This window comes from Melozone crissalis, unplaced genomic scaffold, assembly GCF_028551555.1.
Source record: "Melozone crissalis strain CALT ecotype California unplaced genomic scaffold, PUWL_Pcris_2 ptg000223l_1, whole genome shotgun sequence".
Classification (NCBI taxonomy): domain Eukaryota; kingdom Metazoa; phylum Chordata; class Aves; order Passeriformes; family Passerellidae; genus Melozone; species Melozone crissalis.
In genome coordinates this window covers 888,231-902,264 of record NW_026535986.1, presented here as the reverse complement: position 1 = coordinate 902,264, position 14,034 = coordinate 888,231, and the positions used below count along the sequence as shown (strand labels likewise).

The 14,034-nt window shown below is 40.8% G+C and overlaps 1 protein-coding gene across 1 annotated transcript in view; it reads right to left on the bottom strand.

Moving 5' to 3' along the window:
• Positions 1–13,606, bottom strand: part of LOC128949364 (inositol polyphosphate 4-phosphatase type II-like) — a 134,270-nt gene extending 120,664 nt beyond the window's left edge. The window contains exons 1-2 of the mRNA XM_054294230.1: positions 13,552–13,606; positions 5,715–5,728 (exon numbers count right to left, since the gene is read on the bottom strand). Of these exons, the coding sequence (XP_054150205.1) occupies positions 5,715–5,728; positions 13,552–13,606 (69 nt within the window). The remainder of the gene's footprint in view (positions 1–5,714; positions 5,729–13,551) is intronic.
• Positions 13,607–14,034: the final 428 nt, after the last annotated feature.

Sequence of the window (14,034 nt, the reverse complement as noted above, 5' to 3'; positions counted from 1 at the left end):
TGATGGACAGGCCTCATTTTCCAGCTCACCCCAGCAGGATTCAATTTTAACAGGGGCGCTTGCAAAATCAAGAAACACACAAAGCAAAGCCTTTTGCAAAATATCATTCCCAGTGAACAGGTTTAATAGAAAATTTAAACCCCAAGAGTTAGAAGACAAGTTATTTAAAGCCTGAGTAATCTTAAATTGCCACTTTACAAGATATATTCCCATATCAAAAACAGAACTTCTAGCCCCACTACTTCTAAGATTATCAAATGAGTCGACTTTTATTCTGAGTGATTAAGATGAAATTTGGGGAGTAAAAAAAGGGAGACCGGACTGTCAAATGCAATATTTTAACAGTATTTTATACATCCAGTTTCTCCTTGCCCTCAGGAGATAACACTGGAGTGGCTGTGTGTAACTTTCAGTACCGCACATGAATTCCAATAGTAATATCCATCCAAAGGAGATTATCTTTGAAGGGATGACGCAAAGATCAGATATAGAAAGTTCCCAGCAGGTTCAGAAAGTTGCTCCTGCCTCTGTTCCCAGCACTTGTCCATGTGTGGATGAAAAAGAAGTGGCCAACTCACTGGGTATGAGGTTAATTCTTGCTGCAGGATAGACATATTCCAAACAAAGAACAACACCCACTGCCTCCCAGATGAGGAGCAGAGGAGGAGGAGGAGTCCACACTGAGTAGACTTCTCTCAGTGGAACACAAAACCATCAGCTTTGTATTCTCTGTGGCTCTGCCATGCAGCAGTGGTACCTGACTCGTGCTATGCAGTATTGTCCCAGAGAATGAGCCCAGCTTCAGCTCTAAATCTTGCCAGACCAAACTGGGCTAACCTACATGCCTATAAGAAAGGTAAGAACAGCATGCCTGTGCAAAAGTGGGACAGAGGTAATTTTTCAACGATTTATAAGCCTATAATTCTGATCTTATTTGACAATGACATAGAACAGGTACAGCCCCAGCATTACAAAAAACCCAACTTTATAAAATCCTAAAGACAGTGTAGCTCAAGCCAGCAAAACATAAATTTGCCCACGGCAATATGAGAAGAAAAATCTTTGTGATGTAGAAACAGATGTCACTATGCATTTCTCACAATATGGCATTACCCACCGATCTGTATGCGTGGCTTCGCTGGAAATATTTAAAGGATATTTCATAAGCGTTTCAGCTACGTTGTTCTGAGTATATCTAAGTGAACTGGGAATACCATAGTCTTTCTTAAAAGTTTCTATTTACGTGAAAACTTACAGTAACAAATCACTTAGAAAGACTAGTCAAAACAAACAAAAACCCCCCTTTCATCAACCTAAAAAGCCGCAATAACAGAAAATCTGACACAGCCAAGATATAATTATGATCAACATCAGACAGAGAAGCATAAAAAGTGAGAAGTGCAGTCTGAACATTCCGGGTGTCAAGCAGAGTGAATGTGATCCCAGCTGCACAGTATTTCAATATAATTAAACCATACTTCTTACATAATGGAAGTGAAGTGACAGTCAAGAGTGAAGCAACTAAAAGCTTCCTGGTACAGGAATACTAGCATTGAAAGGTAATTTTCAAGATTTTTTTTTTTTTTTTAAAGAGCAGGCCAAAAATAAATTCTGGTTGTTTCTCAATGAGGAGCATCTTCTTTCACTTTAATGTTATCACTTGTGTGCACAACTCAAGAAGTATTTAGTTAGTTTTCTATTATAGTAAAATTCCAGCAGATTTGAAAATGAGAGCAAATTCTCTTGTACAGTCAGAGCCAGGTTTAACAAAACCCAAGTGTCATGGTTTGACCCGGAAACAGGATTTCTGGGATGTTGTGTGGATGGGGCCAATGAGTGCTCAGATTTGAATATTGCCATCTGGCCTAACCACTGGGCACTGGGATCCACCTCTGAGAACACAGGGTAAAAGCAGGGCTCTCCCCCGGCAGCTTCTCTTTGGATTTCCGGCGGCGAAGGAGTTGGGTCTCTTCCCCCGGCCCAGTTGCTGGCTGGGCGGGGGGAGGGGAAAAGCCATGCGGCCCGGCCCGGGAGAGGTAGGCCTGGCCCCCCCCAAGGGTGGAAGGAAGAAGTAAAGAAATGCCAGGAAGCAATGGGCAGCCTGTTCCCCCCCCTTGGAGACAGACAGAGAGAGAGAGAGGGCAGCCTGTGTTTGTGTGCCGTTACCTTGAAAGCAGTAAACATGTGCTGGCAGCAGGCAGCCCGGCTGAGGAGATGGGGGGGGTGCAGCCAGGAGTCCAGCCGCTTGGAGGAGTTTTTCACCCTTTTTTTTTGGACAATGAAAACTTCACAGAACATTACCCCTTCCTAGACGAGAGATAAGAGTGGAGGAGGACGAAGGAAATGAGCGAGTGATGAAGGTCTGGACCAGAGAGAGAGAGAGAGTGAGAGATGTTGGAAAGATGGAGAAGAGGGAGTGGCATTTTATGCTGGACTCTTTTGTGTAGCCATGGACAGAGCTATGTTTCCGTGTAATACAGAGACTGAGTCCAGGGGGAGAAATGTCCCAGAGCCAAAGAAGATTCAGTGTGGGCACCCCTCGGCCCCAGGGGGTATATAAAATATGGGGGGGACAGATGTCCCAGAGGTGAGAGATTGAGCTTTTCTGGAACTGGACACAGCCTCCTTAAAAGGACAACCCTGGAAGCAGCCCTGATTCTGGTCCGGTGGTGAGAGCACCGGAACAAGGACGGAAAAGGCCACCATGACACATGGAAGGACTCCCTCTCCTCTTGAGGAACTGAAGTCGAGTATTCTAAAGGGTGGTGCTGGACCCAGAATTGATTTTGGATTGTATTGTATTGGGAATTTGGGGGGGGGAGGAGGAGGAGGAGAGTGTTTTTGTGAGGTTTTCATTTTCCTTGTGTTTTTTTTTTCCCCTTTCTTTTGTGTGTAGTTTGGTAATTGTTTTTGTAGTTTAGTTAATAAATTTTTCTTCTTTTTCAAGTGAGAGCCTGCTTTGTTTATTCCTGGTCAAAATCTCACAGCAGACACCAGAGAAGGTGTATTTTCATGGGGGCATTTGGCCTTGTGCCAATGTCAAACCTTTGACAACAAGAAAATGCTTTACCCGTGATGTACTCACTGCCCTTTTCCCGCCTTCTCTACAGTCTTCTATTTGTGGTAGTAAAATCCTGCTGAGTTTAATTCATGCACAGAATTCACTTCCTATAGTTGCATCAAAATAAATAAGAAAAGTTAAAGTATTTATTTGTGACAAGAGATATTAACTACTTTGAGCTCATTAACTGAGGCAAGCAGTAGCACAGCCCTGATGCTGTGGGAATTATTGCTGTAACACGATTTCTGCAGAACAGCTCAGAGTCCAATCCAAGGTTTATTTCTGCTACAAATGCCCAATGATTTGAGCTCACATCTGCTCTGGAGCACAACCTGGAAGAGCAGGGCATGCCTAGCAGGCCTGGATTCCCCCCCACCCAAAACTGGATTACCTGTCCGTTTGGAGGAATGGTGGGACTACATTTGGCAGCTGTAATACGTGGCAGCACTTTTTGAAGAACAGGAAAGCCAGCTCTGCTGCAGACTGGAGAATCAGAGCTGTGACACCACAGCCCTGGGAGCAGTTTCACTGCCAAAGGGACATATCCAGTTTGTTTGGTTTGATCTCCAAGCATGGAGATCCGTGCTGTTGCAGCTATGCTGGTAATGATATCAAATTATAGCTCGTTTTAACCTGACTCTTATGAGCCTACATAAACATCCAGACTTGAAAAAAAATCACCCAAACTAATAGAAAGCATGATGGTTTCTAATTAATTACAGGTAAGAAAGTCAAGTGATAGCATGACTGAGATTCTGGGATGTAAACAGAAGTGGAAATATTGCCACAGACGAAGTTGCAACTAGGGTAGCCTGGGGTGATTCACATATGCTGCAGCTCATCTTGATTTAAATCTTGCATCTTATTTAATTTTTTATTGCCTACATCCAGCTTAAAATGGTTGAGTAGTAAAAAATGCTAAATGTATGTAAATCAGAGATGAGATCAATACTTGCCCCCACAAAAAGGTCCTACAGCACAGATCTAGAATGTTTCACATAGGAACAATACAAATGCTACGACAAAAGAGAAAGGTATTATCTCGTGATTTACAAGCTACATCAGTGGGATTCCCTGGGAGAGACTCTAGTCCTGAACTACAATTGTAAGGAACAGTTACAGAAAGTCCTTACATGTTTGCAAAAAGCTTATCAAGTTCTATTAGTTCTCTAGGGTAGATCTTCTCTTTCATAAGTGGCAGTAGAGGAGCCTGGAGCTAGAAAAGCAGTAACACAGGGAAAAAGTACTACCAACCCAGTTCACTTTTATCACTTACTGATAGGATATTATTTTCCAGCATCTGTCAGTCAAAATGAAACTGGAAGGGAAGGACAAAGTCCAACTCCCTTAACTCAATGCCTGTTACCTGTCCACAGGTGACAACTCTATTGAAGAAACAGCAGATCCCATTTTAAGTCCCTGTAGTCTAATCCAACACCAAATTTAAAATATATACATTATAAAATGCATATACATGTCCCTTCCCTTCTTAAACAGAGAAGAAATTCAGATTTGATGCTTAAGACACTCCACATATTCCCATGAAAGAGCACAGTGAGGGGACAGAAGCAACCTGCTGGCTCACAAAGGTTGAAAATTTAAACAAATAGACCAATAATTTTCTACCTGAAAAAATTACAAGTTCTCAAAACATAGAACTTTACTTTTGTAAGCAGCTCAAAGACAGTCCCAAGCTTCAAATCATGTCCTCGATTACCTTCTTCTAGATAATGAACATATATACAGCCAGGACAGAAGCTTGCACTTGCTTTCATCATGCTGGGTGCCAACTACAGAGCAATTCAGTCAATTCAACACAGGTGTCAACGTGGCCATTCTTGATGGCTGAGAGCAAACTAATCAGCTGGACTCCAGCCTGCTGCAGAAGAAAAATACACATCTCCCACAGGTCCTGTTATGACATCTAGCTCTGTCCTAGGCTAAGACAAAGGCTTAGCCCTTGTCTAAGGCTGTCTTGGATTATCTGGAACACATCAAATAGTACTCAAGCTCTTTATTTGGCAGTTTAACCACTCAGATTGTTCCTCTGACCTCCATGTATCAGCCCAAGTGAGTAACTCCCAAGAATAAAAAGCTGACTCTGTACTCAAGAGTCTACAACACTGGAACCCCAAATGATTCACCTTTAGCTGTAGAGTTTGGACTGCTACAAATCAAGAACAAAAGCAGCAACAGAAAGCTGCAGGTATCACCACCCAAGAGATTAAATAGGAGTAGCTCTCTCCCAAGTTACAGGCTCTACTGTCATTCTGGTTTATGCAGAGAAGTAAAATATTATCAGAAATATATTTCTGAAAAGTTATTCACAGCAGTGCTATCAGAGTCTATTCCATGTGTTCTCTGCTCTCAAAAAGCACAAGAGAGCAGTCTTTTCTTTGCCAGGAATACCTGTGCTGACTCATGTAACCAGTTAAAAAGCCAATAGCAAAAAGCCCACCTTAAGTGCATGGTTCTCTTTCTCTAGTCTCTAACATATCAACAACAGATGAAGTAGATTTTAGGCACAAGAGAACAACAAAACCAATTTGACATCAAACCATCTCCCCAATTTGCTAATGAGAGCCGAAGAACAACACAGCAAGAAACTCATTCCTCAGTCAGATCTGTGCACGGACTGAAGCAAAGCGCTTACCGTGTCTTGGGATTTATCTTTGACATCGTAGACCGTGAGTTTTATTTTAGTTTCCTCATAGATGGGGTATTCCGGTGGGAAGGTCACACCAGTCAGAAACAGAGGATCTTTTGTACCCTGTGCAACATGGGCAAACACTCAGTAAGGACAGCTGAGCAATGTGAAGGGTGTCACTGTGGAGGTACAGAAACCCAGAGGGTGCCAGCTGTCTACAGCAGAGAGATGGAAACAGCTCAGTTTTATTACCCAATCAAAGAGAAAAAACAAACAGCCTTAAAACTTTATCAGGAAAGCTAAAAGCAAACAAGCAAAACCCAAACAAAACTACAAGAACTTCCTGGAAAGTTTTTTTAACTGGGAAGGATATGAAGTGCTTCAGAGGCAGAGCCTGCTATCACATTTTTAAACAGCTCAGCTAGTACCAGGTTCTGGAATACAACCTATAATAACCAAAAAACCTTTCTTACTCCCTCAACACTTTTTGAAAGTACCAAAATTTCATCTTAATTTAGATGAACTAAGGATTTAACATGCACACACATACAAAAAAGAGCAATCTTCATTAAGCCACAATACTGAGTGTATAGAAATGCTACAGAGACTCTCAGTATTACATTAAGGATACTGATTTTGTGGAGAGGGGATTGAAATATTCCTCTTTAGGCTGTACTGCTATAAAATAAAATTCCTGTGCTTTGAAACATTATGATTACACTTAAAAGCTGTACACAGAACTAACTATATCATAGCTAAAGATGTACAATTAAATGAATAATGCAAAACATTATTTATAATTTCTTCATGTTTAATTACACCTAATTGCCAAAGATTACCAGGTGGGTATCATTAAATTTTCCATTAAGTAATTAAAAAAAAAAAAAAAAAGGCTTGTGCACGACAAAGGTAATTTATCTTACGGATTAACTTTCTGTGACCCTGCCTTGCCCTCCACCAAAGCTTGACTACAAAGCCAAGAACCTTGATAAAACAAATTCAGGAATTTATTGAGGTCTAGGACATTGTATTAGGAAATGCATCAACTTCTATTTCAAAGAATACATGGTTATCTATCCATCTTTTGCACAACATCATTCCAGACAGTCTGCAATGAGACATCCTGATCAGATACAAGATATTTGAATTAGACAGTTTCAGGATGGTTGAGGGCTGAAATCATAATAATTTAATTAGTAGTTGGTTGAAAGTAATCACACAAAGACCTCATGAAATATTCTCATTGTATTTAAGAGTTAAAACAAGCCTCTGGTGAAATCATGTGTGTGTTTACAATGAGACTTTCCTGCTCTTAATGAATCTCCCCTGTAAGTTAAGCAAGTTACATCTACATTGCTCACCCTTCATTTTCTCTGAACCATTTTCGCTGTTTCTGACACCAATGCTTACAGGGCAAAGTCAGGATTAGCAAAGCAGCCTCAGACGACTTTTGTTGTCACGTATGGTACCAATTACTAATTCTTACATGTAAAGTCACAGACATTACATACACACATTTCTTTCCCAAATTATAGATCTAGAGTAATATTTTTCAAATTGCAAAAGCATCAGCTCTTTAATGGAAAAAATAGAACAAAAACCAAATAGGATAACAGACCATGTAATACACCTATGCTTTTCTGCATTTAAAAATACTTTCCAAACTCACTATACTCTTAATTAAGTTTTATTTTGCATTGCCTTGTCCCTTCATGAGAGCAACTATTCCCTGTTTCATTCTAAACCTGTGTCTGGAGAATTGGAATATTCTCCATGCCTCCACTTGGAACAACAGAGCTTTCATGAGAAGCCAAGTGAATTTCTCTTGATCCTGCTTAAATGCCAAGAACTACAGCACACTTCAGTATGCTTTACTAACTGCCAGGGTGTGCTTGTCTTACCTGGCACTATGCACCAACTTGTTTTATTCCTAACTCACTTTCTAAGGAAGAAATGAGCAATGGAACAATCAGCATGTTAATTGAGTAAGGAAGACTCTCACCTCCACGATTTCAGTGCTCGAATACCGCGCGGCAATGTGCTCTGCTGGATGCACCACTGAGACCTGGACAAACGTGCTCAGCTTCCGATCACGAGTAGCAGCCACTAGACCCTTGCACGCTGGAGACAGTGCAAAATAAAAATGAAATACTCCAAAGCAAACTCCAGGAAAGTGCTGTCAGAGGCACAGGACAAAGCAGACCACGCTCCAGCTCCAGATTAAATCTCCAGAGACGAGTCCATTTAACAGAGGAAGTCCCTTGGAAGTAACCTACCGAAATAGGAAGTCACATGCCGCAGAACTGAGCTGAGGTCTCCTTTCCACTGAAAACATTTGCAGCTTCTGCAAAGCTCCCTGCCAGAGGCTCATCAGCCCCAGCCCACCAGTGTGCACGCGCATACGCTGCAATAGTAAGGAATTTTACCGAAGTACTCATTTCATTTGCCCACAAAATCTCTTTTAGCAGCCTGATTGGATCTTCTCTTGTCTGACAATTTCCCCAGTTACACAACCTTTTCAAACACATTCTAAAACAGCTAATTGCTACCAGTGGTTAAGCTGGTTTCTATCGTTTGTTACTACTTGTGAACTTAGAGCTAGTTGTCAGGTATAAATCTACATACCTAAAAGCAGGCAGCAACAATCAATTCTTTTGTCAGGGTATACAAATGAGAAATGCATTCTGCCTATGTGGCATCATTCTTAAAACCCATTCTACCTCAGAGAGAAATTCTGTTCTAATAATTCACTTTTATCCTGGACTCAGAGTCCCTTACCATGAGATCATTCTTTACACTTCCACACCTTATGCCTTCAAAATGAAAGGGTCAAAGCACTGAAGAAAAAGAAGGAAGGAAGAAATAAATAAACGCATCATCAGCTACTCCACAGAAGGGACACAGATTAATGAGCCATGCATTGAAATATATATGTATTTTATATATATATATATATATATATATATATATATATATATACAGGAATATACAGCAGTGAACACTGCTGTGGGATCTACCCAGTGCTTTCTGCAGGGCAATAAACTATCCTGGGCTCCCAGAAGCCTGAGGCAAGCAAAGACAAGACCATGGTCCAGAGAAGGTAACTGTCAAGAAAGAGCTGAGAGTATTTTTATGAGCCTGCATTGCCTACCAGGGGCTTCCTCAAGTGCAGCTGACCTTTACCTTTCCAAAAGGTGAGTCAGATTATCCTCACAGCAAGCAAGCTTGGTCTGATGAGAAACCAATGCTACAAAAGCTCTGATACATACAAAAGGCCAAGTCAGCTTGTTTTACACCTTTTTTTTTTTCCTTTGGGCTCGAACCTGCTGCTGGAGTAAATAAAAGGAAAACTAGCTGAAGCTTTTTCACTACTCTTTTATTACAGTTAAGAGAGGCAGGGAGACAATTAAATCTAACCTTCAGAGATTAAAGTTTTTGCTTTAGCCCAAATTGCCAATGAAATCTCCTGGTATATAGTTTCAAATTGACCCCTATTTTAATTTGGTGGAAAAAGTGGGATAAGCATAAAAGTTTGTGCATGATGAAGCCTTCACAAAAGAGCTGATGTAACAGCACCAGGCTCAAACAGCGAGTTGCCAGCAAGTCTTTGCTGCTAAGACTCACTGCCTTATTAAAATGACTGAATACTAGCACTACTTGACATCATCTTAAAAATTACAGTCGATGTCGTGCAAAGCAGTTGTCAAAAGGCTCAGCAGACACCTTCTGACGCTATTTGACTTTGTCCTCTCTAAAGCTGATCACGAGTAGTAGCAGATCACTGAGATTTCCAAATACAGCCAGTTCCCCCCACAGAACCTGACCTCATGCCACCATACAACCCTTAAATACTGCACTCCATAATCATCTTTTTAGAATGTAGCACAGTTTCAGAGGAATGGCAAGAGAGCTCATGTTCACCAGAGGCTGGAACAGCGAGACAGTCCAATTTTTCACACCTACCACACAGGAAGGCTAGCTGGCTCACAACTCACTAGAATGCAACAAAAGTGAGAAAAACAAAGACACACAGAGACACCTAGGAAAAACAAAATCAGACCCCCAAAAAACCTTATCAGTGTCTCTGGTAGGAGCTCTGCAGCCGAACTCTTGGAAAATGTACTACCGCATGATGAATCGAGGCAAAACCCTCACAAATAATCATTTGATCTAGTTGTGTCTTGTCTCAAATACATTATCTAGATGTGACTAAATCTTTTAGCTGCCAAGAGCACAGGCTTTTATGCTACTGAGAAACCATTAACAATAGGAAGAAGATTTGCACTAAGTGGTCACCACCTTGCTGCTATCTGAACATAGGAGGCAATTTATTTCCATGACAGTACTGCAATCCAGTCATTAGATTATTTTTCCTGTAAAAAGGTGGCCTAGCAGCACGATCTTGACTTTCATTGGACAGAGCTGACAGAAAAATAACTCATCTGCATATCTCCAGTAGGGAGGATCAGCACAAAGCATCAGAACTCTTCGGGAAACACTGGTGCAGAGGATAAATGAAATTAAATGAAACCTTCATCTACTTCGATAACAGTGTTATTTATCTCTACTGTGACACTGGACTAGTGTTGTTCACCACTCTCCTTTCAGTCAGAGAGGATATTCAATAAAGTTATCCCAGTAAAGAACACAGAAGTTGCCAGTTTGAGCCACAGTACATCACTTCCCTTCAAAACAGCCCAAATTAAAAGTTTCACAAAACAAAAGGACTACTTTTAAGCTGATGCCAAAGAATAGAAGCTTGTTATATCCTGTTCACAGCCTGGCAAGCTCCACAGCCCCATGCTGCATTATCGCCCTTTCAACAATTTTACTATCAGCACCTTAGGTCTTCAAAGAAACAAAGTGGACAAAGTGAAACATTACGCAGTTAGGAAAGTATGCTATATATTTAAACAAGTTTGTTAGGTAGTATAGGCATGCCCCTCAAAGAGAAACTGATAAAAACACAAGCATGGAAGGCATTCTGAGGCTGTTTCCTTAACTGCAAATGTAGCATCGTGAGAGCAGGTAACAACATCAACTCACTTTCCACCATAACCTACGCCCAAGCAGAGCACAGGTTATGTTGCTTCTCAATGCTTCAGAATGTCTGAATTAACTCTGGAAAAATTCATCGACAAAACACAGTGAAATGAAGCACCAGCTTGTACTTACATGCCAAAAGTATATGAATCTACTCATTGTGACTGTTGACTCAGAGTGTAAAAGCCTGAGTCATCCATTCCCCAGTGACCAAACCTTTGCTGAGCCTATCAGCGTACAAGGAATGTTTAAGGAAGAACCGCATTAAGAATAACTTATGCTTTAATATCAACAAAGAAAAAAAGTTAGGATAGCAGGAAGAAACAAATCCTCTACTGATATTTCACTGTTCTCTGTGCTGCACTGACAGGATGACTGTGCCCTCTGCCCTTCTGAGTGTGTGCCTACACAAAGAAATGAAAGACTGGTTACTGTTTCCTCATGGGACCTTGGAGGATTTTTGAAAAATGTTATTTCTATATTGGAAGAGAGTACAGAGAGAAAAACTAAAAAAAAACCTATTAGTATATAACAGTAAGAAGAAAGGAAACAAACAAAACCCAAAATAGAAATAGCCTGGAAATTCACCATCTACCTTCCCTGAAACTGTAACACTTCTGACCAGGCATTTTGCACTCTCTGCTCCAAGCACAAAGCCCACTGGAGCAAAAAAGAATTAGTCTGGCAGAGAAACAGAGAGATGCAGCATCTCCCAGAAATGGAAAAGATCCAGTAGCCAGAACAAACAACACAGGCAGCGGGAATGAAAGACATTCCCAGCTCAGAGTTGTTTGGGAAATGAGGCAAGAAGGATATCAAAAATTGGGAAATGGCATTGAAACGGAATCGTTTATTTTTGCTAGTGAGGAAAAATACAGTACCCTGGTGAATGTCTCCTCATACTCTGGATTCACACAATGTATGTATCAGCCCATCTCACAGCGTGCAAGGTAGCTCTTTCTTTAACCAGGGACAAACACCGTTTCCCCACAGCTTCATTTCTTCCCGTATTCCAAACCAAAACATTTTCCAGGGGCTGGCTAGGAACAGGAATTCACAACACAGCCCTGTTGTCTCCAGGGTATGCTATTTTGTACGCTGTCCAAACAACAGAAAATGAGTAGCATCTGATGGCAAGGGGCATGGGAAAAGCCTGTGCCTCACATGCACATATATATGTGAAGGTAATGTTCAAATTTTTACTCATTCATCGACAGCGCAGAAGCATTATTATCCCAGAGCAACTTAGTTTATAAGCAATAATGTACAGTCTGTCTTGATAAACTAATCAGTAAGGTGTAGCTATTCCTTAGTGGGCAAAAGGACCTGATAGAGAAGGGAATGCCAGACTTGGCAATTTGCAATGTGGACTCCCAGAATAATTCACCATGCAAGACTAAATTAGAATGCCCATGCTATCACAAAATGAGAGCACAGTTACACAGCCATGCAACAGGTATGCATTAGGAGGGACACCTTTTAATTGTAGCAACCAAAATAGATGCTCAGACTCAGGTGAACTCTATCATGAAAAGAAACTCAGGGCAACAGAAAACTACATTGGAGCATATATACAAATAAGTAAAGATCCATTGATTTTTACCCATGGAGACATTCAAGATCACTGTTCCTGTCTCTGGGGGTGAGAGGCTTCTATAAAAATAATAAATCTCTTCTCCAGAACATACGGCTGGTTGCCAAAGTAACCTAGTTATATTTTCAAGGAAAGGTACATACATAAAACGATTAGTATCCTTCAGGGAGGTATGTAACAAACAGCAGGAAGAAAATTTCTACCAGTAATCCAAGGAGAAAGATGATAGGGAAGTCTTACCAAATTAATCATTAAAAAAAAATAATCTCTAAGACCTACAAGTACAGGTTTTGAGGGAATAAACCCCCACAAGCACAAAACAATATGAACAGTACTAACCATACATAATCTATCAGTATGCTGCCCAGAAAAACCTCAGTCATCAGCCACTTAATTTGCAGCTAAAAGAACATAATTATTTATGAGTCACTGAAGTAAGATACACATGAATGCTGCTGGGGAGAAATGCTGTACGCTGGTAAGGGATCATGCCCGTGAGTGGAGATGCCAGCTGCACTCATCATCTCATTTGCAGATGAAGCGATTAATGTGGTTAGAATCATCAGGGTGCAACCCAGAGGTGATCTCTCTCAGACCAAGTTTAGAATCACCAGGGTGCAAACCAGAGGTGATCTCTCTCAGACCAAGGTTAGAATCACCAGGATGCAAACCAGAGGTGATCTCTCTCAGACTAGGGTTAGAATCACCACCAGGGTGCAAACCAGAGGTAATCTCTCTCAGACTAAGGTTACAATCATATGTGTTCAGCACCCATCCAGTGCTATTCACATTTGTTGTGCATTGATCTGCTGCTAACGTCAGACAATCGGTTCCTGCACATCCACAACCTTCCTCCAGCTTTATTTACAGTTGTGAGAACCGAGTTCTGTCATCTTCATGCTCTAGGCTTCAGCTACACAACAGCAACATGAGGAGAACTTAGAGCTTGGCTTAGAAAAGCTCCTCAAGTAATGAAACAAACTGGTTTTGATCAAAATTTTTAAACTTCTGTAATTTTTGAAAATGCGTCGGAGAATACACATCTGCTTATTGCTTTCAAGTAATTGCGAAAAGATATTTTTTCCCAAGAAGATTTCCTTACTGAGCACATTGTGACTCTAATAGCACAGCAAGCTTTCTCAGAGATGCAGCAGACTTGTGACAGCAAGGCAGATCTCTTGCTGTTTGCTTTAGGTTATCAATTACCCTCTTTCCTTCTGTTCAAAACTATTCTACACAAGACACCAGCTCCTAATGACATTTAGGCTCTTCTCTTCAGTTTTGTAGGGAGAGAAATTAAGAAAGAAGGGGGCAGGGGCTTGAAGCCTTACAAAAACTTGCTATACATTACTAATCAAAAATACATCCATATCAAAATAAATTTTGCTACTGCAATTCCAATGCTGCAATTTATTTTGGGGTTGTTGGTATTTCAGAACACCACCAAAGGGTTTGAATCTTCATGGAAACAGAGCTAAACACCATTTTCTCCTTCCCCTTCTCCTAATATTGTCATATCAAGTATCTAACGACAAAGGAATCTTGCTGTAGTTTCTCTCACAGATTTCTAGCTATCCAAAAAAGAGAGTGGTTACAAGTTAAAGTAGCAAATGAAGAATCAGAACATCTGCAAATGGTAAGCAGAACTCCATTACTCTGTGAACTATTACCTGCTTCATACCATAAGCT